The sequence below is a fragment of the Corapipo altera genome, unplaced genomic scaffold, assembly GCF_003945725.1.
Source record: "Corapipo altera isolate COAL_440 unplaced genomic scaffold, ASM394572v1 142, whole genome shotgun sequence".
Classification (NCBI taxonomy): domain Eukaryota; kingdom Metazoa; phylum Chordata; class Aves; order Passeriformes; family Pipridae; genus Corapipo; species Corapipo altera.
This window is the reverse complement of record NW_020884966.1, coordinates 198902-225318: the sequence shown is the minus strand read 5'-3', so window position 1 is coordinate 225318 and position 26417 is coordinate 198902. Positions and strand designations below refer to the sequence as shown.

Here is a 26417-nt window from a genome sequence, read left to right as displayed (position 1 = left end):
GCCGCCGCCCCCGAGCCCGAGCAGGCCCCCGGCCCCGAGCCGCCGGCGGGCGGCGGGGAGGCGGCCGAGCACCGGGCGCTGGTGCTGACGGGCTTCGGCGGCTACGAGAAGCTGAAGGTGCAGGCGCGGCGCGGCGCCGGCCCGCGGCCCGGGGAGGTCTCCGTGAGCGTCCGCGCCTGCGGCCTCAACTTCGCCGACCTGATGGCGCGGCAGGGCCTGTACGACCGGCTGCCGCCGCCGCCCGTCTGCCCCGGCATGGAGTGCGCCGGCACCGTCCGCGCCGTCGGCGAAGGCGTCCGCGACCGACAGGTGAGGGAGGCGCGGCCCCGTGGTCTCGCCGCGCTGCGGAGTCCCGTGTGCCCCCCGGCCGCTCCACTGGGGCCGGCGCTCCCCGTCGGGGCTCCGGCGTTGCTCAGCCCGGTCCGGGGGCCCCTCCGATGCCGCCCGCGGAGGCTCCGGCGGCGGACAAAGGCCCCGGACAAAGGCGAGGAATCCCCCGGACGGCCCTGCCCGTCCCGCTCGCTCCGGGACGGCGGAAGCGCCGCCGCCCGCCCGACGGGCCGGGCTGAGGGGCCGGAGCCACGGGGAGGAGCTGGGAGCGGCCGCGTTCCTTAGACCCAGGAGTTTTTCCTAAGGCTGGACTTGTTTTTCCACGGTTGATGCTATTAAGCGTTACCCCAAGGCTCCTGCCTGTTGGCAGGATGATCCTTACAAGGGGCAGCAGGAATGTTCAGCGGTGTTCAGACTCCTGCTCCCAAATTGAGCAAGGAGGGCAAGACATGAACCTCATCCCTCTTGCCTTGTTAGGGGTTTGTTTGTTTGGGCAGCTGGCAGGCAGCACCCTGGGTACAAGCCAGAGCCTGGGGTGCCTGCAGTCCCTCTGAGGGTCGTGGTGTATGCCTCACCCTGTCGTGAGAAGTGCTGTGCTGCAGTCTCCCGATGGGCAGAGTGCATGCTGTGGGCTCCTGCCTGAGCCAGGGCTGCTGCAGTCCCTGCAGACCTCTGCACAGAGAACAGCGTGCATGCACTGGCTGTGGCATACCAAGGGCAGGGCTGTGTTGGCTTCTGCTAGCCTTGAGCTTGTTTTAGACCCACTTGTCCTCCAAATTTAGGTTGGTGATAAGGTAATGGTCCTGGCTCGGTCAGGGCTCTGGCAAGAAGTCGTGAATGTGCCGGCCAGTCAGACTTTTCCAATGCCCGAGGGGATGAGCTTCGAGGAAGCAGCTGCTCTTCTTGTCAACTACATCACTGCCTACATGATCCTGTTTGACTTTGGAAACCTGAGACCCAACCAGAGCGTCCTCATCCACATGGCTGCAGGTAAATAGTTCTTGTCAGCCCGTGTTGAGACTCTTGGGCTCACCATGCAGTTTCCAAATGGGTGGCGTGGGTAAGGAAGAGATCGTAATGGGGCTGGATTGACAAAATGTCACCTGGCAGAGGTGCAGGCTTCATCCTGGCCCCATTTCCCAGCAGCTGGGGTTGGTCTCTCCCAGTGTGTCCCAGGCATCAGCCTCACCAGGCAGAGCCTTTGTTCTGCAGGCTGTCACCAGTGCACAATCAGTGCAAACAGGGATAATTTACCTATTCAGAGGTTTTTCTGGCTGCTGGGGCTGTTCGCTTCTGAGGCTTTCTCGCTGCTGGTTTTCAGGTGGTGTGGGAACTGCTGCCATCCAGCTGTGCAAGACTGTAGAAAACGTCACCATTTTTGGCACAGCGTCTGCCTCCAAGCACGATTCCCTCAGGGAGAGTGGAGTTGCTCACCCCATCGACTACCGAACGATGGATTATGCAGAGGAGGTGCGGAAAATCTCTCCCAAAGGTACTACGTGGTGGAGGGTTTCTGCAACTGTCCTGCATTTCTTTCAAGTGCAAAGAAACCTCTAGTTACTACCAGTTCTCTCTCTCTCTAGGTGTTGACATTGTCCTGGACCCACTGGGAGGATCTGATACGACCAAAGCGTTTAACCTGTTGAAGCCAATGGGCAAAGTCATCACTTACGGTGAGTGTGAGCCCCGTGCCCACACCCAGTGCTTGTGCAGGGGGGACCGTGTGGTGGCAGGGTGGGATCCACACAGGAATGCTTTGTGTTGCTCCGTGCCTGTGCTGTCAGGGACCATCGCTATTCCTGACTGCTCTGTGTGTTGTAGTTCTGTTATTTCATGAATGTCTTCAAGATGCTTCCCCTGGGTGAGGCACTGAGGGGAGTGAGATTTGTGTCTTGTCCCCAGAGCTCTGGTTACAGGCTCCAAGGCTCTTCCCTCCCAGGGCAAGATCTCTCTGAGTACAAGCCAGTGCCTGCAGGGGAAGCTGGAATGTCCTCATGGAGGAACAGAGGCACAGCTGCTTTGTCTGGGCTGAGTTAATGCACAGCCTTGCTTTTCTTCTAGAGGATGTGTGGGTGATGAGGTTTGAGGCTACTGAATACTTCTCTCTCCATTCCCCAGCTCTGGAACACTGTGATTTTGTCCCATAGACAAAGCCTTCCCACAATCCCAGTGGTATTCCAGACACTTGCACCAGTGTGCTGCTTCTGCTGTTGCAGCCGTTGCAGTGTGTGACTCCCCTGAAGAAGCAGGGCTGTAGGAGAAGGGGAGAGCTGTCCTGCCAGCCTGGCTGAGTGGCACTCGTAACCCTTTCTTGTCTCTCCCAGTACTCTAGACTAGCTGCTGCTGCCTTAGGAGGGATGAAGAAAGGAATTCTACATTTTTGTGATATATACGAGTGCTGATAATCCAGATTCTGGATTATCTTGAGGCTGAGACAGGTACCTGTTTCCACTGATGGTCAGATGGGCAGAGCCTCATGTAATCCAGTTCTCAGCTCTGTCCATCACTGGACAGTGAGTTGCTGTTCCCCTGTGCATTGTCTGAGCTGTTCCATGGGATGCCTGTTGCCTCTCGTGTTGTGTTCCAGCTCATCTGTGGCTTACCTTCTTTTTAGGGGTAGCAAACCTGATCACTGGGCAAAAGAAGAACCTCATGGCTATGGCTAAAACCTGGTGGAACCAGTTCAGCATCAATGCCTTGCAGCTCCTACAACAAAACAAGGCAGTGTGTGGCTACCACCTGGGATATATGGATGAAGAAGTTGAGCTTCTCAGAAGCGTTGTAGCCAAGCTGGTTAACCTGTACAGTCAAGGAAAAATCAAGCCTAAAATAGACTCTGTATGGCCCTTTGATCAGGTGAGTCTGAGCTAACATACAGGCTGGCAGCAGTTCAGAGTGAGCACCTTTGTTCCTGGGGCTGAACTGCTGGAAGTGTTTGATAACCATCTGTTTGCAGACGTTTGGTGCCTTTTTCCTTTTAAGATACTGTGGGTGAGTAAAGTGGCTGCACTCTTCTGCTCCAGTGCACAGAGCTGGGCAATGCCAGACAGTGTCCCTGTGGAGTAGGGCAGGTGCTCAGCTGTGCTCCATGGGCAGCAGCAACCAGGAAGGGGCTGCATTATGCATCAGGCTGGAGTCTGCCCTCAGCCTGCACCCTGTAATTAAGCAGACCAGATGGGAAGGTTGTTGCTGCCCTTCCAAGAGTGAAAAAGAGCTCTGGCAGTGAAGCAGAATGAGGGTGTTGGAAGGGAGCAGCAGGTTTTTCAGTAGCTCTGCTCAGTGTTTTTGCATGGATGTGTCCAGGCAAAGTCAGGCTCTTCCCTTGGAAATCCTGTGCTGGAGCAGGACTTGCTGCAGAGGAGCAAAGAACTTAGTGATGATCAGTCAGTATTCGTACCTGATAGCTGTCTTATGGAGAGGCTTAAGGAAAACTTGGATTCCAGGCCTGGCACTTGCTTGGACTGCAGGGAAAGGTGCTTCTGGGTTATCCTTTAGACTGGTCTGGGTGGACTGTGGGGCCCAGGAAGGGCATGGATGCACTGTGCAGGGTGGGTGGGGATCTCACCAGATTCCTTTTGCTTCCAGGTGGCAGAGGCCATGAGGCAGATGCAAGAAAAGAAGAATGTTGGAAAAGTCATCCTGGTTCCTGAAGCACCGAAGGAAGAATCTAAAAAAGCAGAGAACTAAAGAAAAGAGATGTATGCAGGTTATGAATTCATGGTTTAACTCCCTGATCTCTTTGGGACCTGAAAATGGACAGATCAGTAGCTTCCATCTTCACCAGTACAAGAACATCATGGTTATCATTCAGATGAGGTTTGCATGCTCTTGTTGTGACTGACCCTTTGCCAGATATGCCTCCTGCTCTCTCTTTTGAAGGCTGTTTATTTCGTACGGTTTTCTAATCACTTGTTTCTCTACTGAATTTCCAAACTAACCTTATTTTTCTCACAGTGCAGCTGAAACTTCCAGGCAGTTGGTGACTAACAACTGCACAGCCTGTCACTGTAAAGTCATGGCCAAATGTACTGTAGCAACTGCCAAGTATCTCTGCAGAAACTGAGCCCTGATGAAGTGTTCTCACTGTCACCTTTGTGAAGCCTGTTCAGCAGAGAATTGGCCAAATGTAGGGTGTTTCCTCCATAGCCAAAGGAAAGCACAGCTGGCCTCGTTTAATTCAAGCAGGGGTTTCTCTTCTGTTTACACTGGCCCTGCTCTTTCCCCTCTGCTTTTGTAGGCCACTAACACAGTCAGATAGTAACAACTCCTGTTGTCTTTGCCTTGACCATCCTGGTTAATTTGGGGTCTGTGGCATACTGTGCTTGATTTGCAGTTACTTCTCTTTGCAGTCAGCAAATACCCTGACAGGCTGAGCTGGGCTGTGTCTCAATACAGAAGTTTCAATTGGGTAACTTGATCTTGTCCATTTTCTATTTCCAAACTGGATAGAGAGGTCTGAACTGTGTCTGATTCTTGGAGACCATAAGGACTCAACTGTGTCAAACGACTGGAACAATTGATGTTGGCTCTGTGCTTTATTATGTTGGGCTTCAAGTTGGTATTGCTAAGGCTAAACTTCACCCTCCTGTTTGTGTTTCCAAGGGCTGCAGTGTTGAATTGGACTTCATCAAGATGGGAACACTCACACCAGCTTGGGGTTCAGTGCTGCAATAGGGCTTGACTCTTCTTCCTGTGAATCTTTGACTCATGGGACCCTTGGGCTCTCTTCCAGCACTGAGGGTTTAGGAGCTGACTGTGGTGTTCCTCCTATAGCAGAACTTTGTTTCTCTTCTGCTTTTCTTCTGTGCATTTGAAAATGGAGCTGTGCAGAGACCCAAGCCCAGTTCTGTGAGCACCTTGAGTCCTGGGTGGTGCTGTGCTTCCCACTGGACCCTGCTTGTAGTCCCAGGCAACTCTGGTGCTGTTGGTACTTGCTTTTGAGGCTTTGTCATGGATTGTAGGTGCTGTGGGCTTTTGGGCTTCATTTTGGATTTTAAAAGGTAGACCCGAGGGCACCAAGAAGAGCTGCTCATCATGGAAGAACTCAGGCTTCAGGAGCAAAACCTTGCAACCAGAAGTCCTGCTTAACCAGCCCCCAGGCAGGGCCCAGGGCCCAAGGAGGGCGGGTGCAGGGCCCCACACACAGCCCCCCTGGCCCCTGAGGGAGCCCACGCAGGGCTGGGGGTCCTGTGCAGGGGAGGAGTGTGGCTTCTTCCTCAGCCTGCTCTGTCCTCCAGCAGGGCTCCTGTCTATCAGTGCAGCTTGTAGTTCAGGTGCTTGGGCTCAGTCCAAAGTTCTTTAGAAATACGTAGGCACAGCTTGCCTGGCTAACTTTAAATATTGAAACAACCCTGTTCCCTACAACCTCAGAGGAGTGCTGGAGCCCTCTCACAGATCCTTGTCAGTTCACCTCTTAAACTTCATAAATATGGGCTGATGGAACTCGCGAGCACAACTTCTTATCTTTCTGAATCCAAAATCTTGCTGCTTCTTTCAGTCTACCCTGTCATGCTAATTTAGATTAAATCCAACAGTGTTTAATGCTGCTTTACTAGGTCTGACAACAGGACTGTCCAAATTGCTGAAACGGAAAGTCTGGACCTGTTCCTCTGAGAAACTGGACCTTACCTTGATGACAGAGCAGCGTGCTCCAATGGCACCCAACCCTGCACATCTTCAGGTTCTACTCACTGGTGAAAAGGAAAACTATCCCAGTGTGTTTCACAGTAACATCCTCTCCCTGCTTTACTCTTGGGTCAAGCACATGCTCAGTGCCTTACATGGATGGCCTTGGGTTGGGTGGTGTGGCCCAGGAGCCTCACAGCTTCCCGTTGGACCCCCCTGACCCACAGGAAACAGCATCTCAGTGTCTTCTGCTACATGACTAGGAAGTCACTGGAGCCTTTTCCATTCTGGCCAGGTATATTGCCAAAATCCTGTTTTGACTCTTGCTAGCTCTCTTTTGTGAACACTGGTGATGTCATTGGAATTTCTGTGAACAAGCTGTACTCTTCCCAGGTGTTCTAGCCTTTCCAGGGCTGTCCTGGCAGTTCTGTGCTCCCCAGTCCAGAAGACTTGTTGTAGAGCCCTTGTCTCCCCCAGGGTGGCTTTTTGGCTCCTGGCAGTCCTCGAGTGAGGCTTTATCTGCTGCCCTGGCCTTGGCTCTCTGGGAACAATCCCTGTTCCTGTATCTGCTCACGTGTCTTCTGCATACAAATTCCTGAAGCCCTTATCGGGGCAGGAAGAATGCCAAGCAGTTACTGTGTGTTAGAATTCAGCACTGGCTGTTTTGTGTCCCTTAGTAGCAACAGTGTTTTCTATAGAAAGACCAAGATTAAGTGTAACCTTGCTCTCCTCTGCCCCTGCTCCATGCTCTGCTCTGGGCGGGTGCTGTTGGTTGTGTTTTGGTTTTTTACTTTTTTTTTTTTTTTATGGGACAGTAGATATAGAATCTACGTAAAACAACTTCAAGGGTCTTAATCAAGTTAACCAGCAGGTTTGTATACAAGGACCAAAGCAAAAAACCAAAAACAAACACTAGTATAAAAATCATTCCACTCAACGTTGCTTGTTTAGGGCAAAGCTGTGCTAGTGAGGAAGTGGGAGATTCCTGTCCTTAATCACGTGTGCCATTCCAGCTATCAGAAGTGCAATTTAATGTTTATTTTACTGATTGTCTGACTCTAAGGTTCTCCCATGAGGAGTACAAGTGGAAAGTGTGAGTAAGGGGTTGATGAGCAGAGGAGGGGTCCCTGGCCCTGCCTGCCACAGGGGGCTCGGCATGGGGTGCCTGTGCAAGTGCCTCTCCTGTCATTGCTGCAGTGGCCTCCCAGACTGGTGCTGCTGGTATTGCATAAAGGGCAACTCCTTTGCTTCACCAGGCAGCTGTTGCCACATTTTTGACTCTTTGGTTTCTCTGAAGCTTCCTTACATTGCATGCTGACCACAGGAGGGGAAGGGAGCAGAGGCAGCCTCCACTCGGATGGAGGAACACAGCCCATGCCAAGTACTGTGGGAAGGAGTTTGGCTGTACATTTTGTTTCAGACACCTGTGTTAAACTAGAATTGATTGACCAGAGACAAATAAGAAGCACTGTGGGTCTTGAGCTTCAGCTGGTGCAGAATTCTGGCCCACTGACAGCTGCTATCATACGTGTTACACCACTGGTTGCCTGAAGTCTCTGGTGTGCTGAGCCCTCGTGATGGCAAAGTGTGACTGGCAAGTAGTACATGAGCATGATGTGAAACACATTAGAGTCTGAGTGAGCCTCTTACAACATATGGTCTGGTCTGTACTGTCTGAGTCATGTTGATTTGCAGATATGTGATATGAGTGATGCTCATCCTATGGACACCCTATGGAAAATCTTTGTTTAAAAATATATATTCTGCTTCGTGCGTGTAACCAAGCTGGACAGAAAGGAAGTGTGCCCCTGATGTTTACATGATTATGTGTAATGCTCCTCTCTCAAATGTTACCATATGCCTTATGTGTTTCAAATGGTAATTAAAAGCATAACAAAACCGTCCATGGTACACTGCTCAGGTTTCTGTTGGCACAAAGCCCTCAGCTTGGCCTCTGGACAGGTTCAGTTGATAAAGTGTGACTCTCCCAGCATGAGGAGATGCCTCTGCTTTGGAAGACAACTATTAATTGTTGCTCCTAACGCACTGTTCTGGAAGGCAATGCTGATTTTTGTTTGTGAAGCCCTTAGCTGAGCTCTGCCCTTTGTGTCTGGGGTGTCTGTAGCCAGGTGGGACTGAAGGAGGGTGCCTGGGCTGAGGGTAAGACAAGCCATGAACAACCACTACTGAACGTGAGAATAAATCCTTTTTATTTATGTTTCTCCACTTACAGACTGTCCCTGGGAGGCAGCTGTTGCAGGTGCTGAAAGCTGTTAATGTTCTCCCCAAGAGAGCACCAGGTCACCTGCTGGTCCCAGAGCAGGTGCTGGAGAGGGGCTGAAGCATGAGGCTGTCTGCTGAGGCATGAAGAGCTGACACTAATGACAGCTTATCTCTGGCCCTGGCTCTGGTGGCAGCTGAACTGGAACCTGCCTGTAGGAGGTGGAAGGTACTTCCAGAAGCTGGGACTGGACTAGGCACAGGCTCCTGCTAAGGTTTGGGTCATGCTGCTGAAAGCCACACAGGGCTCAGCCTGAAATCAGCTGTGTAACTGGCTGGCAGGACACACAGCCAGGAGGAGCTGGAGTTTCTAGGAAGCGCTGATCCACGCTGAGGCCTGTGTGGGGCAGGGACAGAGGTGCTGCTGTCGCTGATGTGCAGGTTTCTGGCTACCTATGGGGACACAGGAGCTCCTTGGATAAACACCTGCTTTTTCCTGAGCTGTCTCTATTAAGCTGCAGTTTTGTCAGCAGGAAAGGAAGGCGAAGCGAAGCCATGGGCTGTGGCCATGGGCTGTGGCCACGGGGGTCTCATGCAATGCCCAGTTTCTTCAGAACTGTGCGGACCTCCCGGAGATACTGAGCGTCCGGGTAGCCGTTCCTGTGGAGCAGAGGGGGAAGTGCTGTAAATCCTGCTCATCTGCCAAAATCACAGAGGGGGGAGCAGCAGTTTGGTTTCGCCCCAGCCCTTCAGCAGGGGCTGAGGGTGGAAGTCCTGCTCCTGGGAGCTGCTTCCACCTGCAGGCACAGCTCGCACCCAGTGCTGGCCCCAGAGTCCTGTCACGGGAAAGGCTGTAAGTGAACAGGGCCTGGAATTCCTGTCCGTGAGGAATTTACAGGTGTGGGATCGGCAAGGGCTTTTGCTCTAGCTGGAGGGTGCCAGGGGTGGTCTGCCACACCATAGCTGCCCTGCAAGCTGAAGCAAAGGGAGGCACCAACTCTGCCACTGTGGGAGAGTTGTGTGAAGAGCCACCCCTGCCAGGATTTGTTGAGCCCATGGTTCTCCTTTAATTGCTAAAAAAAACACAACCATACCCAAAACTTAGGATGAGCTGGGCCATACCTGGCTTTGCCTCCACCAAAGGAGGTTTTGTGTGGGATAAGGCCCCATGTCACTCTTTCCTCTCCATTGCAGGACTTGATCTGGAATGTCAGTCCATGCTCAAATGCTTTCTTCAGCAGCATTGCTGTCTTCTGCCCTTCCTTGTTGTCAGGTAGGAAGGCACAGAAATGCCCCCCTTTATAAGATTGTCCTGGGCGAGGGTCCCCAACCTTAGAACAGGAATAAGATGTTTTAAACAGTGGCTGGAGTGCTGTGCCTCTGAGGGGACTTCTAAGGTTTGCACCAGCTTGAAAGGTACACCAACGACCATGGTCCCCAGGGGCTGATAGTCACTGTCAACCAAAAACAGATCATACTTGCTCCTCTTCAAAAGCAGCAAGCTGCTCCCAAACCTGGTGTGAAGCTTTTTGCCTTCCCCAGGTCAATACCTCTGCTGCTTTCCACATGAGGTAGGGAGCTGTGGCTGCCCTTTCCCCCCAGCTACACACACACTCTTGCCCTCACCCCAACCACCCTGACAGACCCCCTGCAAGTGCTGTGGCGGGATGGGGAAGCCCCATGGTGGGTACCTACCCCCTGCACGCCGTCAGGGATACTGTAAGCAACTTGAAGCGTCAGGTCTCGATAGTAGCCAGGCAGGCTCTGAGATAGAGAGGAGATCTTGAATGTCCCCGGGATCTTGGGACTGGGGGCAGCTGAGGAGAAGCTGCAGCATGCTGGCCGCACACTGTCTGCTGCAAAACACGTCCTGCACAAGGCATGACCACAGGGGCCCTGGCAGGTCACCCCTGAGCCCTGGCAAGCATCACACCGGCCCAGGGGAATGGTGCTGCTTTCCTGTCCAAGGCTGGAGTCTCTTCTCTGCTGTGATGGGAGGTCAGGCTCCTCCTGCTCACTGCTCCTGCCCTTTGGGAGCTGCGCCCTTCCCTGGCCCCTGGGCTCTGCTGCAGGTGCCGGCTGGGCCACAGCTGGTGGCAGCTCAGCAGCCGTGGCCCTGTACAGCCAGGTGGGCAGGGAGTGAGGAGCCCCCTCAGCCGCAGGGACTGGGGAGCGCAGCTGTCCCATCGCTTCATTGTGGCCTCCTCTGCTCTTGCCTTTGTCTCTTGCAAACTGGAATCTATCTGGCAAAACCTGTTTTAGCCGGGCGATGTCAGACTCCCCCAGGGACAATTTTGTCTTCAGCTGTTCCTGGGACTCCCTCAGACCAGCAGGACTTGGCTTATCCCCCCCAGCAGGGTTCAGAAGGCTGCTTCCTCCTTGCCCAGTCCCAGAATCAGCACGGCCATTGGCCTCCTCCTGCCCCCTTGCCTGCTGGAACCTCCAAGGACTGGGGGACCTCTTTTCCTCAGTTTCTGGCACCCAGGAAGCCCTGAGCTTATCATTGGGGACTGCTTGATTGCTGATGTTCAGGTGCTGCAGGCCCATCTGGAGGGACTCCAGGCTGCTGGGAAGGGCTGCATCCAGCACTGTGTCCTGGCTTCTACTTGGCTGGATGACACTTGATTGCCCTGTACTCTCTGGTCCTGGAGACACAGACGAAGACTTCAGGGCATGTAGCCTCCTGGAAGAAAACACGTGGAAGGCCTCAGTCACTCCTGGCAGCATTTCCTTGGGGTAGGCAAGATATAGCTTGTACTTGTCTTTGCAGAGTCCAACCTGGAGGGATTTTCCTCGCAAGAGGCTGCACAGTTCACTCAGGGTACTGTCATCTGGACCATCTACAGCAAGCTCCGAGTAGCTCAGACTCTGACACACCAGGTCAGGGCACTTCTGCACAAGAGCTTCCACCTGCCATTTAGCCTGGAAGAGCCTGCTCCTGTCCTCTGCCTGCAGTGTCAGCACTGCACAGTCCCCAGCACGGCGCTCCGAGATCTGCACCTTCCCTCCCCTGCACAGCTTGTCAATAGTGACACGGCAGGTGTCTCTCAGGTAAGACCACTGCAGAAAGTCCAGGCTCATTTCCTCACTCACCCTGCTGCTGCCACTGTCTCTGGACTTGTTGCTTTCCTCTGACCTTGGCAGGGAGAGGCTGTTGGACCGGCGCAGCAGAGGCCTGGATGCAGAGGGTTTGGAGTTTAAAGCAGAAGAGGTCCTTGTCACATCAAAGGTGCTGGAGGTGCCAGCGAGGGAATGGTGCCCAATGGGACCTGAGCCTTTAGAGTCCCCAGGATGCTGTGAAGTGCTGTTTTCTTTGCCCCCAAAGGACGACAGCACCTTGTGTCCTGGAAGCCTGATACCTCCTTCAACATGGTCCCGTTCTGTGGGGTTGTTCTGCTGAGGCTCTGCTGCTGACCCCAGAACCTCACCTGCTGTAGGGACAGGAGGCTGATACTGCTGGGTCAGTGCTGTTGGGTCACTCAGACCAGGAGCATCTGATGAGTGTTTCCTGGAAAGCTGCACCTGTCCCACCGGCGGAGAGTCCTGATTCAGCAAGAGGCCCTGGCCAGCCTGAGACCTGTCAGCTTTCAGGGCACTGAAGTTGGCAGCTAGCTTAAGCTCACCTTTCAGCTCTGGCCTGCCTGAGCTGAGCTTTGTCACTGAGGAGTCCAAAGGCACTTTGGGCAGATGCAGTGGAGCCTCTGTGGTGCTGGAGGCTGTGGGTTGTGAGGGCTGGTTGCTGCTCAGCACCTCAACTGCGTGTGCAGCACCTCTCCTGGTGATGGAATGCTGAAGGTACTGCTTGGCCTGGGACACATCAACGAGGTTTCCAATTAGATAAATCTGCTTCACGTCCTCATGGCAAAGCAACTGGGGATACAGCTTCTGCAGCTCACGTGTCAGAGCCCTGAGTGCCTGGCTGTCCATTCCCAGCCCTCTCTTGGCGATCTTCTCCTTGCGCAGGCTCACCTCCAGCTGCTGGTAGAGCTGCTGCAGGGTCAGGCGGGCCTCTCGCAAGGCCTCCATGTCCCCAGACAGACCTCCAGATGGCTGGAGGTACAATATGGTGATGCCATCGCTGGTAACATCCACCACATCCACGCGATGCTGGCGCAGCACACCTTGGTACTTGGCAGCACAGAACCTCTGCATGTACAAGTAGATGTCCAAGTCCATCATTAGAGAAAATTCCTCTAGCTGTTCCACAGCTTCCCCATCCACTGGGCCCCGAGGTGATGGGATTTTAGCTGTCATTTCACACACCTGGTCCCCATTTGGCAGCTTTGCTGTCTCTTCTGCTGACTCAGTGGAGTCAGGCACTTGCTGGTGATTGTGCATTCCCATCTCTTTGGCTCCACGGCTGGAACCTGGCAGGAGGATCTCCCCAGTGGCTTTGCTCCTGAGGTTCAGGCTGCCCAGCAGGTCTCTGCTGAAGGCCTGCAGCTCAGTGAATGGGCCCTGGACTATGCAGTGTGTGTTTTTAGAATCGAAGTTGAACTGCACATTGCTGTAGCCCTTGTGCAAGTCCCTCAGGAGGGTTTTGCCAGTAGGAAGCTTGGCATAGTCAATTATCATGCACGCACGTATGAAGATCTGCAAGTAGATAGCAAGGGAGTGAGAGAGCAAGGACCAAAAATAACCCCCCTCCAAGGCACAAGAGAAGGCAAGTGCACCTGGCCCCTGTATTATTATGACAGAAGAGATGACCAGTCCTCCATCTCTCTCCCTCAGCATCCAACTTTCAAGAGAGATGGAGCCTGATACAGGCAGGACTGAAAGACCCCAGACCAAGCAACTCCTCAACCCTGTGCTCTTGTCAAAAGCTTTCTGCAACCGAGGAATGAGGGGGGGAAGTCACACAGAGATGTGACTGCATTTTTACACACTGGGAGCTCTCCAAACAGCCGGTACCTCATCGGGGCTCAGCTCCTCAGTGTGCAGGGTCACCTCCAGTGGGTACTGCATCCCTCCGATCGCCAGCACGTGGTCCTTCAGCTTCAGGATCCTCTGGGCCACTGGTGGGAAAAGCCACCCGAACCTGCGTCAGCCCAGCTGAGGGGCAGCAGCGGGGCTGCGGGGCCCGGGGCCGGTGGGACAGAGCCCCCGAGGGTCCCGTTACCTTCCGGCGCCTCGAAGGTGATGAGGCCGCAGGGCGGGGGCCCGGGCAGCATCCGGACCTCGGCGATGTCCCCGCCGCCGTTGCGGGAGCGCAGGAAGTGGATGGTCAGTTTGTCGGCCACCCTGTCCGGAGGCAGCTCGGCAGGGAGGCCCCGCACCCGCACCGTGCGCCCCGCCATCCCCGCGGGGAGCGGCCGCGCCCGCCGGGCCCTGCGCCACCGGGGAGCCTCCCGGGAGCCCCAGCGGCGGCTCCCCGGCTCCACCGCACCGGGCCCTCGCCCGCCCCGTCACACCCCGGCCCTGCGGCCCCTGCCCGGCCCCGGCCCCGCCGCCGCAGGGAAACGAAAGCGAAAGCGGGGCCGCCCCGCCCCGGCCGGCACCTCCCCGGGCCCCGCGGGACGGCCCGGCCCCACAGAGCGAGGCCAGGGGGCCCGGCCCCACAGAGCGAGGCCAGGGGGCCCGGCGCCACCGCCCCCAACCCGGGAAGGGCCCAGCCCCCCGACGGCTCTTGCATGCAGCTCCCGGCCCGACCCCAGCACGACAGACGCGGTGCTCTCGCCAGATGCTTTAATTCTCGCCGTGGCGGGGGGCACACGGAGCCCCACGATCTCGGCTTGACGGGGATGGCCAGGACTAGCCCTGGGATGGCCAGGACTAGCCCGTGTCCTCCACAAACACGGCCCTCCCCGTCCACCCTGCTGGGACGTAGGCGAGGGCATCCACCTCCCCGCCGCCGAGGCTGGGCTTCTGGAAGTGGATCTCCAGGGTGTCTCTCATGGACTCATCAAACAGAACATCGGGAATGCCAGAAAGCAGGACAGTCCTGGGACAGCAGGAGGGCTGGAGCTGGACAGAGACAGGGATGAGCTGTGTGGTGGAGTAGGGAGAGGGGCTTCAGGAGCCCCCCACCTGTGCTGCCTCGGCACAGGCTGACAGGTGCTGCTTGCACAGGGTTCGTGCATTTACCTGCAAGTTGGTGATGTCTCCAGTTATGTATGGTGATATTTTGACTTTGTATTTTTCTCCCAAAATAGGAACCTGGATGTATCCTCTCTCAATTAGCAGCTCTGCGACTGAAGATGGAGAGGAAAGCCCTGAACTGCCCAGGCCCCAGATGAGTTCCAAGGAAGGTTATGTCCCTGGCATAGGCACCAAGGCTGACACTGCCCAACTCATTGTCAAGCTCATCTACACCAGCATAGTCTCAGGGGAGGCAGGACAACCTGGGCTCACTGTGCCTTCCCTGTTCCTCAGACACAGCTAAATCTGCCCTCGGGAGATGACCCATTTCCCTCCAGAACAGGCTGGGCTGCTCCACCCTTGCCAGCCACCCAAGCTCAGCACACCCCACGCACCTCCATCCTCTCTGAAGGTCAGCACCACCTGGCAAGAGTCTTCCTGGAACTCCCTGCTCTCCACCTCACTGCCCCCATTCTTTTTCTTGCTGAAGAAGAGCTCCAGCTTGTCCAGCAGTGCGTCCACAGTGATGTCCCCATTGGGCAGGTCAGACACAACGATGCTCCTGCTGTTCTGAGTCAGCCTGATCTGTGAGTGGCACAGGCCATTCAGTGCCAGAGCAGGACCGGCCCCAGAGCTCAGGGGAGCAGCACTGAGTGGGGCTGGTAGCAGTGCCCTGGTAGTGGCAGGCTCGAGCAGGGGGGAGCATTGTGCCCAGGGCAGCTCTGTGGTGTGGGATGCAGCAGGCTCTCAGGCCCTACCTCCAGGGCAGATGGCAGCAGTATCTCCACAGGTGCTGCCTGCACTCGCATTCTGCACTGGTCAAGGTCCTCCACTTGCTCCCAGCAGCTCAGCTCCACCATGTGCTCTTTCGCCTCTATGATCCTCTGGGCCACTGCAAGCAGGGAGAGCCCCCAGCACAGGGCAGTGACTGCCTGCTCCCAGTAGTCTGTGGGACAGGACAAAGCAGGGAGAGCCCCCAGCACAGGGCAGTGACTGCCTGCTCCCAGTGCTCTGCAGAACAGGGCACAGTGCCAGCAATGCTTCGGGGAGGACCCCCACACAACACAGGTGGAGGGGCAGCACCGAGCCCTGGAGGGAACACAGGGCAGGCCCCAAAGTGATTGAGCAGGACACCAGGCCAGGGCAGTGCTCTTCTCACACTTACCCTCTGCCTTCTCAAAGGTGATGAGAGCTGAGCCCCCTGGCAGAGGGTAACGGATTCGTGGGGTGACCATCAGTTTATTCATGTCCTCCTTGTTTGCTGCAAGTCCCTTAAACACCATTTTCTTCTCTGGCAAGCCAGACTGCATCTAGGTTCAAGTACAGACAGCACCTGGAGGAGACCAGACCCTGCACAGGCATGTCTCAAGCTCATGGCTCAAAATAAACAGCTAGAGAGCCTCAGCAGAGTCTCTCGTAGGGTCTGGCTGTGCCCAGAGTCCCAAAGCCATGACTGGAGCTCCTGGCTCTGGAAAGGAGCCACCTGTCAGCAGGAGCTGTGCCAGTCACCACACAGTGCCCAGCTGCATTTGCTCGCAGCCTCTCCAGTCAGGCTTGTGCTCTTGCCAGCAGACCTGAGCACCCACACACACTCTATTACCATCGCAAGATCACCCTGGGGGACCCTCTTCAATTCTTCCAGTTTATTTTTCAGGACCTGCTTCTCCTTCATCAATCTGGTGTTCTCCTCCTGTGCTGCAAAAAGCTCCATCTGGAAGGAAGGAAAGACGGGGCAGTAAGGGAACACCAGGACATGAGGGGCTGCACCACACTTCTCATTCTGAGCACAGCACTATTCTTGGACACAGCTTCACCCACACCATTTTCCTGCTCTTGACTGCCTGCAGCCCTGCCCTGGCTCCTTGCCCTTGAGGACAGCTCCCCCTTCACCGCCACGGCAGTGCCTCACTTCCCAGCACAGGATTGTTTCCTGTGAAACCTCCACCAGACCCAGAGCAAAGCAATCTCAGAGCACTGAGCACCTTAATGCAGCCCCTCCACCACCCACATCTTTCCAAGCCAAAGACACATCCTCTGAACACCAACCTGGTGGGCTTTCTCTTCACCTCTGTTTAAAGACATTTGATGTTCAAGAATTTTATGCAGCACGTTTCCCTCTTTCCTCAGCTCTTGTGTCCTTTGCTCTGTAGCTTCCTTGGCCGTTTGTAGCTTTACACAGTCTTGCTCCAGAAGACTGTAAAGGTCCTGTGAGAAGCACCATCAGACAGTAAGACCCTGCAGACATTGTGCCACCCAACTGACCACCCAGCCCCGGCACAGGCTGCTCCTTTGGGAATGAGCCCGGATCCCAGGACAGGTTCTCTTCTCCACGGAGATTAGCCCTCTCCGCCGCCTCTGGCTCATAGTCGAAGAAAAGACACTCGATCTCATGGCCAGGGCTGGCTGGGCAGATCCCGGGGCGATCCCGGGCGATTGGGATCCAGCCGATCAATCCCCTCTCCTGGACGCACCTTGAACTGCTCGATCTCCCGCCGGAGCTGCTCGGGGCTCTCCGGGCCGTCGGGATCCAGCCGATCAACCCCCTCTCCCGGACGCACCTTGGACTGCTCGATCTCCCTACAGAGCTGCTCGGGGCTCTCCGTGCCGTCGTGCAGCTGGACGAAGGAGTCCTAACCAGAGGAGGGGTCTCAGCCTCTCTGCGCCGGCCCCTCCGCCCCCCGCCCCGCAGGTCCCCGCGGCTCAGCTCCTCCTCACCTCTTCCGAGTCCATCCCCGCGGCGCTGACGGCAGCACGGACCGGAGCCCAGGGGAGCCCTCCCTGCCCGGTCTCCGCTGCCGGGGAGCCCTACGCCGGCTCTCTTTCGCTTTCGCTTCCGCGGCTCCACCCCGCTCCGCTCCGCCCCGCCCCGGCCGGCGGAAGGCACGGACCGCCCGGCCCCAAACCCCGTCAACCAACCCCACCTCCCTCCCATGGAACCCGCCTCCCCCAAGCACCCGACTGTCCTGCCCGAAACCGACCAGGAAATAAACACCTAAATAAATATGTACACAACCTCTTCCTGCCCTCCTCTTGGGTTTAACAACCCGAGCCAGCCCCTGCTCCCCCCTCAAGTGGCCACAACAGCATCACCCCGTTCAGGAACCAAAAATCCAACACCCTCAGGTTGGTCCCCACATGAATCACCCTGCACTCAGCAGACACTTGGAATCATCCATTCACCTTCCTTCTTCCACCCCTTTTCTCTCACAGGAAGCATCACAGCTTTGGGAATAAGAGATTTCCAGTGTGGCAGGAATGACATCCACCTACAGGTGCAGGAGGGAAAAGCAGCCCTGGCCCCACCCTGTGAAGGAGGCACCCCAAGGCAGTCCCAGAGGTGACATCTGCACCCTTGGCTCAGGTGCTGACACTCACCTAGACAGCCATAGCTTTCCAGCTCTTAGAGACACGGAGCAAGCACAGCCATACCACAAAGACCACTGCTTTTTTTTTTTTTTTAATAACAAAACAACATGGTTTTTAATAAACATTTATTGATGCAACCTTGTTACACCCCTAGAATCGCAGCTTCTGGAAGAACCACTTGTTCTTGCCGGTTTTGTACCTGAAAGAGAACACAAAGGTTAGAGAAGGCTCTGTACCAGCAGGTACCAGAACTAAACCTGCACCTGGGCTGTCCCAGACAGACAGGAAGCAGCAACCAGCTTACTCAGAGACAATTCACTTGGTCTCTCCAGCCTAGGCTGCAACTAGACCTGCTTTAAATATTGAAACTCTAAGGGAAGCAAGGGCCAGCTTCCAGATTCCTCATGAAGGACACGCACCACTCCCATGGACATGAGCACAGCACATGGCTGTCCTGCTGGACACCTTGAGTGGAGAGCAGTAACCAGGAGCTGCCCTCAGAAAACAGTGCAGGGGCTGCCTGAAACACCCTGGGTCTGAGGCTACACAGCTCCTTCCTCTGAAGGAGCTTCTTAACAGAAAACCAAAAGGGATCGGTAACCCAAGCACTCCTAGGCAAACCATAAACACTACCCCAGGCCACTCAACCCAGTGACAGAGAGGGAATGGAGGAACTGGCAGTGGGATGCCAGAGCATCCATTGGCACCTGAAAGGCCCTGCTCACACCTGCACAATGCTGCACTCACACAGTGCTGCACACACGGACAAGGGAGACGGAACATGCTCACCAAACGTGCATGCAAGGAAGCTGGGGCACAAATGCCCAACTGGGGATTCACAGGTTGTGGCACAGCCACCCAAGTCCTTGCCCTGAGGACGAGCACCAACACCACTGAAGAGACGAGATCCCAGCTCACCTTTCCTCAAATTTCACCTTGGCTTCGCGTCTCGCTTTGCGTTTCAGAGCAGGGTCCCTGAACACATCCTTATTGACCACTGTTTTGTCCAGGGGAATATCCACAGAATACCTAGGCAAAAGAACAGCATGGTTTGAAAGGGCCACAGTACCTGGTACAGGGCTGAAAACTGAGCAGGGAGCCAAGAGCAGTCTAACTAGTGCCAGGTCAAGGGGCTAGAGCTCTTAAAGCCTCCTCAGTTAAGGAATGACCAAACCACTAAAGGACCCCCAGTTCAACCCATAAAGAAAACAGCCAACTGCTTCCTGAGGGATGCACACCTCTGTCCAACATGCTGCCTGGGAGCTGCTCCGAGAGCTCCAGGGCACAGGGAGAAATGGCTCTGCCAGCCCCAGACAGAGTTGTTTCAAATGCTCATCTGCTAACACTCCCTGAACAAGGGGAAGGTTCCTGTGGCTAAATTAAGCCTCATTCCAGAAGTTAGTATCTCCCCTCAACCTCACACCTTTAACTCCCTGTTTTTGCAGAGCCCGAGCCTCATGTTCACTCAGCCACGACATTAACAGTGGTGACTCTGGGCGTTCACTAGAGCACACGAGAACCGCGATCCCCAGATGCAGCCGAGACTCCTCCAGCCGACACTGCCGGCAGCAGCGCTGTCGGGGCCGCACTCACCGGGTGGGCATCAGATGGTTGTAGTTGTAAACCTTCACGAAGGACTTGATCTTGGACCTCTTCGCGATCTTCTTCTTGCCCATGGCAGCCGTCACCTTGCGCGGGTAGCGGTCGATGCCGGCCACCAAAGCGTGGCTGTACGGGCGGTCCGAGGTGCCATCGTCGATGTTCTGAAACACACGGGCCGCAGCGGCGGTGGCACCGCGGGGACCCCGCCCGTGCCGCCCCCCCGGCACGACCGCGCGGAGCCGCGCCCGGAGCGGCCCCGCCGGATCAGCCCCGCGCTCACCTTGACGATCACGGCCTTGCGCCCCGAGTAGCGGCCGGCCAGCACCAGCACCACCTTCCCCGGCTTCATGAACTTCCCCATCTCTGCGGACACAGCAGCCGGCTGTCAGGCCGAGCCCGCGCCGCGCCCCGCCCGCCGCACCCGCGGATGGCGGCGGATCCCGCGCCCGGCCCCACTCACCGAGGCTCCGCCGCGATGGCGCCCAGGCCGGAAGAGGAAGCTGCGGCCGCGCCCCGACCTTTCACGGCGCGATCGCGCGTCACTTCCGCCGCGACACCGGGAGGCGCCGCCGGCACCGGGCACGGCGGGGCCGGGTGTGTCTCCGCCCCCCATCCCCGGGCACGGCGGGGGCCGCGTAACGGAGCCGGTAACGGACACAGCACACGGCACGGTGGCGGGCTCGGCCCACACGCACTACAGCGGTATTTAATACACCCCGCGAGACACCGGGCCGTGCTGGCCCTTGCACAGAAGCCTGGAACAATTTGCTCGGACCGCTGGACAAAGCAGCCTGGCAGCCCGAGAGACGCGGGTTGCGGAGCTGCTGGAGGAGACCCTGGAGCCCCAGGGCACCTGTGTATCTGCCTGTGTCTTCTACATCCACCTTGGAGAGGGCAAGTCCCGTGCGACTGGGCAGTCTCCGAGGTGCCTCAACACCTGCCAGCCTCGCTCCTCCAGGAGGGGTCTCGTGGGTACATCATGTGGAGCACAGACGGTGAGAAATAACCACACAGGAGCTTAGCTGCAGGTCCCCTCTGCCCCCCACCCCAACACTCACTGGCACCTGGGCAAGGCAGTTTTGCCCCTGAGAGCAGCAGAGCTGGGGTAAGGAGGTGCTGCCCATCTCACAGCCTCGAGCAGCTCTGCAGGGACAACCTTGGACAACACACACTTCCAGCATCATCATGACACTCTAAGATTTCACTAAAAGCAAATATCAAAGAGACAAAGTTGGGTCTTACAAAAGCCAGGCTTCTTGAGCCCAACAGCTGCCTACTTGTGGAAAATGGATGATCTACAATAAAAACACATCAAAAAGCATCTTTGATGTTTTTCAGCTGCCGAACAGCCAGATCAACCGGGAGACTGAACTTCAAGTTGCTCAGGCGGCTGAGGAGGGTGAGTGCGCTCTCAAAACCCGTGTTGGCCATGTAGCTCCAGGGCTGGTAGTGGGACTGCACTAGAGCTCCAGACTTGCAGATGAGGTTGAGCCAGGAGACCAGGCGCTGCTCGTTCAGTGCCATGCACACCAGCGCCTTCAGCTCCGAGTCCGCGCTGCGCTTGAAGGGGCCGTGCTCCGTGAGCACCGTGTGGATGGCAGCCAGCAGGCTCTGCTTGGGGGTGGTGGCCACTGCTCCTGTCACAGGCAAGGCGAAGGACTGGGAGAGCTTGCGAGCCGGGGATTCCACGAAGGCTTGTCCGTTCTTAGCATTGTAATACTTGACAAAGAGCTCCCAGGGGTGCATGGTCCGCGGCGAGGGGGTGAATGCAGGGATCAAGCACGCAATGGGTGCCAACACCAGGCTCATGCCAGGGGAAGAGGCGTAGAGCCCGTGAGCCATCAGGTCCCGCAGAGCGACCGTCAGCTCCCTGCGCACAGCCAGAGTCAGCTCATCTCTGCCTCCCAGGGGAACATCCTGCAGCTCAGAGCAGACAACCTGCTCTGCCTGTTGGTGTTTCAAGGCGAGCTGCCTCACCCGCTCCACCGACAACTCCAGTTTCTTAATTAAGGGGGAGAAGTCCTTGTTGTCTTGGTCCTTCTGCCAGAAAGTGCGAGGGATCTGACCTGTGGCACAGCCAAACTGGCTGACAGCAAAGATCTGCAGCACAGCCAGCACACGGCGCATGAGCTGCAGGCCCGTTTCTCGCATCCTCTTGGCATCTTCTGGGTTCACTGACCAGGTTAGAAAAGAGAAAAACATACTCTCGTTAGGGAGTCAACAACGCTGTTTGTTCATACACACAAAGGGAATGTAAATGTTTGCAAACTCCATCAGGCCAACATTCTGACTAGCAGCAGACCCCTCATGCTACACTACTTAGTTCCAGTAAGTTCGTGGGATAATTAGGGAAGTCTCAAACTCTGAAGAACACTGGATCCCCCCAGCTCACAGTACCTGCTTACAGAGTTCAGAGCTTGAAGAGCATGAATTAGAGTGTGTCAGACAGGGCTGCTCAGTCTGTCTGTGTTTTGCACTATCAGCAGTCCCTTTTCTTCCTGACCCCTGCTGAGTACCAATCCCACCCTCTCTGCCACACATTCAGGCCCTGTAACTACTATAAGGATCACATAGAGGGAGGGTAAAGGAACTGGACACAGGCCCTCAGCAGTGGGACTGGGGAAGTACAGAGACCAACTGCCAGGAAAAAGCAGAGTATGACTGGTTTGTGCCTGTCAAAGCTCCAGGGAGGGACAGCCAGAACTGTGCTGGCAGCACCAAGCCCAGTGGTGCCCACCTCTGTTCCCAGAAGGCTGGGTGCTGGGTTTGTAGGAGCCCCCGCAGTCACAGTGTCCATCTTCTGCCTTACCAGAGCTTCCAACTTCATCTACAACAAGGATTTCACACCATTATTTCACATTTATGAATTTCAGCTGTGCATACAGTATTAAGGTCAACATTCCTCAGACCTCTCTGGACCTCTTTTGCCACTCTATCCTTTTCCTCACCATCAGTTTAGAAAGATTTCTACTTTCCTGTGACCCAGAAGCTGTTTCCAACATCTGTGACCTCCCTCCTCATGACTGTGTCAGGGAATTACACAGCAATTCAGTCTGCTCATCCAAAAACTCATCACTGACCCTGAATGAAGTTGATGAACATTTCGAGGTCCCTTATCTGGGTCTTCAGTTGTTCCACCAGCTGCTCCTTCACCCTGGCTGGATTTACAATCTGTGCTATGGCAGCATCCACCCGCTGCCGCAGTTCCTCTGGAGAGAGCGTTGCAATATCTTCACTCAAGTCCATGTCCAGCTTCTTTATCAACTCATTTATAATCATCTGCAAAATACAAGTGAGCAGCATGATTTCACCCTGTGGCACTGCTGCCCGGGATACTCCTTTCCCAGACGCTCGCTTGGAAACAGGACACCTCTGCTGCACAGAAATAATTGCAAAAGACACAGGACAGGTTCACATGTGTAGAAAAACTCCTGACACTTTCAGCTGCTAGCAAGAAATACAGATTAATAACCACGTACAGTCTGTAATCCCTCACAAGGGCTAGGAAATGCAGGAGGTTTTGTGAGCCTTACCCGTTGCCTTTCCATAACCACAGACTGTGGCAAAGAGTCATAGCTGCCCTCTTGGTAAGCAAAGGTCTCCAGGTCATCCAGCTGTGTCTTGAGCTGCAGGATCAGCTCTCTGTGCTTCTCCTTCTGGACCTCAATTTGTTCCTGCTTCTCTTGCTCACCCTGAAAAAAAGTTACCAGTAAATCAAATTGAAGGCTTATTGTCATAGTCAGGCCCCAGAGAACAGGACCATGACATGAGGAATGTTTCCTGCAGCTCAAGCACTTCACTAGCGAGTACTGCAAACCAGCCTGAGAAAGAAATGTGTCTAAGCACCAAGACGAGGTGCCAGCCACATCACCTCATCTGACAGGGGAAGGAAAGTGCTTCTCCAGGCCTCCTGCACCCACACCCCATCCCACAAGGCTGGGATCCAGGAAGAAAGTGGCCAAATAATGTGTATGTAAATAACGTGTTCATATCACAGATCCTCTGACTCACCTGTGCCGTAGGTGGGAGTGGAGCGGTGACACACCACTCAGGGCTTTAGGGCACGTCCCTGCGAGCTGGCACCGAGTCAGCAGGGCCCTGAGTGTGTCTGGCACCGATCTCTGTGCAAACACCAGCACTGCGGGCAGCGCAGCTGCTGAGCCCCCGCCGGCAGCGCTAACGGGCTTCAGCCGGGACACGCGCACGTAGAGATGCCGGGGCGGGCAGCGCGGGGCCGGGAGCCACGGGACGCCGGTACCCGCGGCGCCGGTGCTCTCTGTGCCCAAACAAGGCCCCGCTCCGCCCGGCCGCGGGCACTCACCGGGGCGGCGCCGAGCCCGTGGGGCAGCGGCGCGGGGCAGCCGCGGAAGGCGAAGTCCTCGAGGTCGCGGAGCAGGCGCTGCTGCTCGGCCGGGCCGGCCCGGGCCACCTGCCGCAGCCGGAACTGCACCTGAGCGAAGTGCGAGGCGAGCGCCAGCAGCGCTCCGTGCAGCCGGCGCCGCTCGGCCCGCAGCCGCGGCACCGACTGCGGCGACCCGCCGCCTGCCACCTCGTCCTCGTCCTCTTCCTCCTCTGCCTCCTCTTCCTCCTCCGCCGACACGGCGCCCACGGGCGCCCAGCGCTCGCCGGGGCCCAGCGGGCCGCCCTCCGCCTCCATGGCCGCCGCTACCGGCGCCGTGACACCGCCGCCATCTTGCCGGCGCGGGGCGGGGCAATGGGCGGGGCCATGGGCGGGGCCAGCGCGCCCCCTCGCGGCCCGGTGGGGCGGGCACAGCGGGCGGTGACCGGGCCGGGGATTGTCCGCGCTGTGTCCGCGCTGTGCCCGCCCCGGCCGGCCCCGCTCCCGGCCCCGCTCCCGGCCCCCGCTCCCGGCCCCGCTCCCGGCCCCGCCGGCAACCGCGCCCCCTACCCGAAATAGCGCGGGGCGGAGTCTGCACGGCCATGGCGAGGTGAGCGCGGTCGGACGGGACGGGCAGCGCCTGCACGGCGCCCGGTCCCAGGACCCTGCGACCCGGGACCGGCAGGGGGGAGCGGGAACAGGGTCGGCCGGGCCCCGCCGCCAGCCGGTCGAGGGGCGTGCGGGGCGGGAGAGGGGAGCGCCGCCTGCCCACCGCCCACCTCCCGGCACGAACCCGCCCGGCTCCCGCTGCCAGCCCCGGGGCTCGACCCAGGCAGGACCCAGGCGGCCGGGGCCCCTTCCTCGCCCCTGTCTCCCGTGCGGGCCCTGCAGAGCGCTGTTGGGCACCGGGGGAATGTCCGCTGGTGACACCCTCTGGTCTGCTCTTGCCCAAGGCAACCTGCAAAGACGCTGTGGTACGACCGCCCGCGGTACGTGTACCTGGAGTTTTGTGTCGAGGACAGCAGAGACGTGAAGGTCGTCATCGAGGACCAGCGGCTGGTGTTCAGGTGAGCAGCCACTGCCCTGCTGACTGGCGACATGGCCTGAACTGGGGGTTGTTTGGAGGATACCGAGGCCTCTGAGAAAGCAGGGCATGCATGGCCTCAACCATCTCCTAAGCCAGGCTGTTACGGTGTTTTGGCAGTTGCAAAAATGCAGACGGTGTGGAGTTCTACAACGAGATCAACCTATATGCCAGAGTCAACTCCAAGGTGAGGCTTCCCCCCAACAAACTGTTCTCCACCAGCCTCTATAAGGCTCAGAGTCAGAGCCAGCCTGTGTGGTCTTGAGCAATGCTGCTTAGTGTTGAATCCTGCCTGTGTCCCAAGAGCTTCAGTGAGGTGAGCACACGCCTGAGAGCCCTGCCCCTGCCCAGGGCTGGTACTTGGGGTGCTGGCTTGAGCCAGAAACAACGTGTCTCCGTGGTTCTTTATCCCCCTCAGTCTGTGCGGGGCTGAGCTTTATAACCCTGTCTAGCTCTGCAGAGAGGAGTCTGACAGACTCTGAGGTGAGGCACCCCTGATCTCTTGGCAGGACTCACGGGAGAAGCGCTCTGACCGGTCCATCACATGCTTTATGAGGAAGTGGAAGGAGAAAGTGGCCTGGCCACGCATCACCAAGGAGAACATCAAGGTGTGTGTGGTGCCTGGCAGCCAGGACCAGCCTCAGCACGTGTCCTGTCCCCATGCAGCACCTTGTGGCTCCCAGGGACCAATCTGCCCCTGGGACAGACACAGAGGGCCCCACAGGGGACCTCGAGACAGAGCTCCCAAAAATCCCAACCTGACAATCACTGCTAGTCCACAAATTAGTGCAATCCAGGAAGGATGCAGCACCTCTTTTCCTCGACACAGGCAGGGTCAGGACCGGTGCCTGCAGGCAAAGGGACATCCCAGCTTCCTGCCTCTTCCCAGGCCCTGTGCAGGAGCAGCTCATGGGCTGTGAGTCCCTGTGGTGCTGCTCCCCCCTTCAGGGGATGCTTTCTGTGCCCACAGCCGGCCTGGCTCTCTGTGGACTTTGATAACTGGCGAGACTGGGAAGGTGATGAGGAGGTGGAGAGGGCCATGGTGGAGCAGTACGCAGACGTGAGCTGGGCTGCCGGCTTCAGGGTCCAGGGGCACATCAGGTGAGTGCTTGGGATAATGGGGGAGCCAGCTGTTTGTTTCCCATCCAGATGCTGGAGAAGGTGACAGACAAAGGCCCCCCGCCAGCCATGGATGACCTGGATGTAAGTACCACCTGCCAGCTACTTCCCACCACCCTGCTGAGCAGAGCCCGGGCTCTGACCTCTCCCGGCTCCAGGACAGCGGCAGCAGCTCCTGCTGCTCCCCTCGGGCTGCCTGTCCTGGAGCCAGTGCAAACACAGTCCCTGGGCTGCCAGGGGCTGCCAGCCGGTGCAGGGCTGGCCCGGTCCCTGGCATCTCCCACTTCTCCCACAGGACGACTGAAGTCCGGGCTCCCGGGGATGCCGCGGCTGCAGGAGCCTCCCGACGCGCCGGTAGCACGCACCGATGGACAGGCAGCGCGGGGAGGGTTTTCCGAGAGACCAGAGCTGCCTCAGCTTGTGCCCGCTTGTGCAGCGCACCCGCCCCCGGGCGGCAGAAGCAGTCCGGTCTGCCGTGCCCGGTTACCCGCGCGGGGCATGGGGCAATAAACGTGTACTGCCGCAGTTGTCTGCTGTGCCCTCGGGCCGCCGCCGCGCCAGGCGCCCGGGAGCCGTCCGTCCCCACGGGAGAGCCGTCCTTCCCCGCCCGGGAGCGGTCCCTCCACAACCGGGAGCGGTCCCTCCACAACCGGG

The 26417-nt window shown here is 57.0% G+C and overlaps 6 protein-coding genes across 9 annotated transcripts; 2 read left to right on the top strand and 4 right to left on the bottom strand.

Moving 5' to 3' along the window:
* Positions 1-28: 28 nt before the first annotated feature.
* Positions 29-7859, top strand: VAT1 (vesicle amine transport 1). Its single transcript, XM_027664823.1, has 6 exons — positions 29-309; positions 1113-1320; positions 1652-1822; positions 1914-2003; positions 2945-3186; positions 3916-7859. The coding sequence occupies exons 1-6, from the start codon at positions 202-204 to the stop codon at positions 4015-4017; spliced, it is 921 nt and encodes a 306-aa protein (XP_027520624.1). The 5' UTR covers positions 29-201; the 3' UTR covers positions 4018-7859.
* Positions 7860-8142: 283 nt separating this feature from the next.
* LOC113957381 lies at positions 8143-13499 on the bottom strand. Its single transcript, XM_027664822.1, has 5 exons — positions 13295-13499; positions 13087-13190; positions 9871-12768; positions 9298-9506; positions 8143-8835 (listed from the first exon to the last, which is right to left on the bottom strand). Exons 1-5 carry the CDS (start codon positions 13470-13472, stop codon positions 8766-8768), a joined length of 3459 nt encoding a protein of 1152 aa, XP_027520623.1. The 5' UTR covers positions 13473-13499; the 3' UTR covers positions 8143-8765.
* A 347-nt stretch (positions 13500-13846) lies between these two features.
* On the bottom strand, positions 13847-17083 carry IFI35 (interferon induced protein 35). Of its 3 annotated transcripts, none has more exons than XM_027664912.1 (10): positions 16969-17058; positions 16864-16883; positions 16725-16776; positions 16300-16458; positions 15854-15964; positions 15419-15563; positions 15012-15145; positions 14649-14838; positions 14260-14366; positions 13847-14139 (listed from the first exon to the last, which is right to left on the bottom strand). In XM_027664912.1, the coding sequence occupies exons 1-10, from the start codon at positions 16981-16983 to the stop codon at positions 13948-13950; spliced, it is 1125 nt and encodes a 374-aa protein (XP_027520713.1). In that variant the 5' UTR covers positions 16984-17058; the 3' UTR covers positions 13847-13947. The 3 variants fall into 3 exon arrangements, with proteins under 3 accessions (XP_027520713.1, XP_027520715.1, XP_027520712.1); XM_027664914.1 differs by having other exon boundaries at positions 16725-16779; positions 16867-16883; positions 16969-17035; XM_027664911.1 differs by having other exon boundaries at positions 16725-16883; positions 16969-17083.
* Positions 17084-17727: 644 nt separating this feature from the next.
* On the bottom strand, positions 17728-19739 carry RPL27 (ribosomal protein L27). Its single transcript, XM_027664735.1, has 5 exons — positions 19682-19739; positions 19502-19584; positions 19213-19382; positions 18538-18648; positions 17728-17818 (listed from the first exon to the last, which is right to left on the bottom strand). Exons 2-5 carry the CDS (start codon positions 19580-19582, stop codon positions 17770-17772), a joined length of 411 nt encoding a protein of 136 aa, XP_027520536.1. The 5' UTR covers positions 19583-19584; positions 19682-19739; the 3' UTR covers positions 17728-17769.
* A 162-nt stretch (positions 19740-19901) lies between these two features.
* RUNDC1 (RUN domain containing 1) lies at positions 19902-23914 on the bottom strand. Its single transcript, XM_027664728.1, has 5 exons — positions 23543-23914; positions 22755-22913; positions 22302-22500; positions 21959-22048; positions 19902-21395 (listed from the first exon to the last, which is right to left on the bottom strand). The coding sequence occupies exons 1-5, from the start codon at positions 23876-23878 to the stop codon at positions 20533-20535; spliced, it is 1647 nt and encodes a 548-aa protein (XP_027520529.1). The 5' UTR covers positions 23879-23914; the 3' UTR covers positions 19902-20532.
* Positions 23915-24102: 188 nt separating this feature from the next.
* Positions 24103-26288, top strand: PTGES3L (prostaglandin E synthase 3 like). 2 transcript variants are annotated; one of them, XM_027664733.1, is made up of 7 exons: positions 24103-24170; positions 24514-24627; positions 24765-24831; positions 25154-25252; positions 25615-25704; positions 25775-25847; positions 26059-26288. In XM_027664733.1, exons 1-6 carry the CDS (start codon positions 24163-24165, stop codon positions 25838-25840), a joined length of 444 nt encoding a protein of 147 aa, XP_027520534.1. In that variant the 5' UTR covers positions 24103-24162; the 3' UTR covers positions 25841-25847; positions 26059-26288. The 2 variants fall into 2 exon arrangements, with proteins under 2 accessions (XP_027520534.1, XP_027520535.1); XM_027664734.1 differs by having other exon boundaries at positions 24104-24170; positions 25794-25847.
* Positions 26289-26417: the final 129 nt, after the last annotated feature.

Bases quoted from the DNA above. Each gene is read 5' to 3' on its own strand.
- LOC113957381 (XM_027664822.1), bottom strand. From the start codon at position 13,472: ATGGCGGGGCGCACGGTGCGGGTGCGGGGCCTCCCTGCCGAGCTGCCT. The intron at 12,769-13,086 runs GTACCGGCTGTT...ATCTACTTGCAG, and splicing joins AGGAGCTGAGCCCCGATGAG to ATCTTCATACGTGCGTGCAT. The intron at 9,507-9,870 runs GTAGGTACCCAC...TCCTGTTCTAAG, and splicing joins TCCCTGACGGCGTGCAGGGG to GTTGGGGACCCTCGCCCAGG.
- IFI35 (XM_027664911.1), bottom strand. The intron at 16,459-16,724 runs GTGCGTCCAGGA...TGCTTCTCACAG, and splicing joins GGGAGATCGAGCAGTTCAAG to GACCTTTACAGTCTTCTGGA. The intron at 14,367-14,648 runs GTGCGTGGGGTG...CTCCATCTTCAG, and splicing joins GACCTTCAGAGAGGATGGAG to TCGCAGAGCTGCTAATTGAG.
- VAT1 (XM_027664823.1), top strand. From the start codon at position 202: ATGGCGCGGCAGGGCCTGTACGACCGGCTGCCGCCGCCGCCCGTCTGC. The intron at 2,004-2,944 runs GTGAGTGTGAGC...CCTTCTTTTTAG, and splicing joins GGGCAAAGTCATCACTTACG to GGGTAGCAAACCTGATCACT. The intron at 3,187-3,915 runs GTGAGTCTGAGC...TTTTGCTTCCAG, and splicing joins CTGTATGGCCCTTTGATCAG to GTGGCAGAGGCCATGAGGCA.
- PTGES3L (XM_027664733.1), top strand. The intron at 24,628-24,764 runs GTGAGCAGCCAC...GTGTTTTGGCAG, and splicing joins GACCAGCGGCTGGTGTTCAG to TTGCAAAAATGCAGACGGTG. The intron at 25,705-25,774 runs GTGAGCTGGGCT...TGGGGGAGCCAG, and splicing joins TGGTGGAGCAGTACGCAGAC to CTGTTTGTTTCCCATCCAGA.
- RUNDC1 (XM_027664728.1), bottom strand. From the start codon at position 23,878: ATGGAGGCGGAGGGCGGCCCGCTGGGCCCCGGCGAGCGCTGGGCGCCC. The intron at 22,914-23,542 runs GTGAGTGCCCGC...ACTTTTTTTCAG, and splicing joins ACGGGCTCGGCGCCGCCCCG to GGTGAGCAAGAGAAGCAGGA. The intron at 22,049-22,301 runs GTCAGTGATGAG...TCCTTGTTGTAG, and splicing joins GTTCATCAACTTCATTCAGG to ATGAAGTTGGAAGCTCTGGT.
- RPL27 (XM_027664735.1), bottom strand. From the start codon at position 19,582: ATGGGGAAGTTCATGAAGCCGGGGAAGGTGGTGCTGGTGCTGGCCGGC. The intron at 19,383-19,501 runs GTGAGCGCGGGG...CGTGTGTTTCAG, and splicing joins GCAAGGCCGTGATCGTCAAG to AACATCGACGATGGCACCTC. The intron at 17,819-18,537 runs GTGAGCTGGGAT...GTTCTCTTTCAG, and splicing joins AAGGTGAAATTTGAGGAAAG to GTACAAAACCGGCAAGAACA.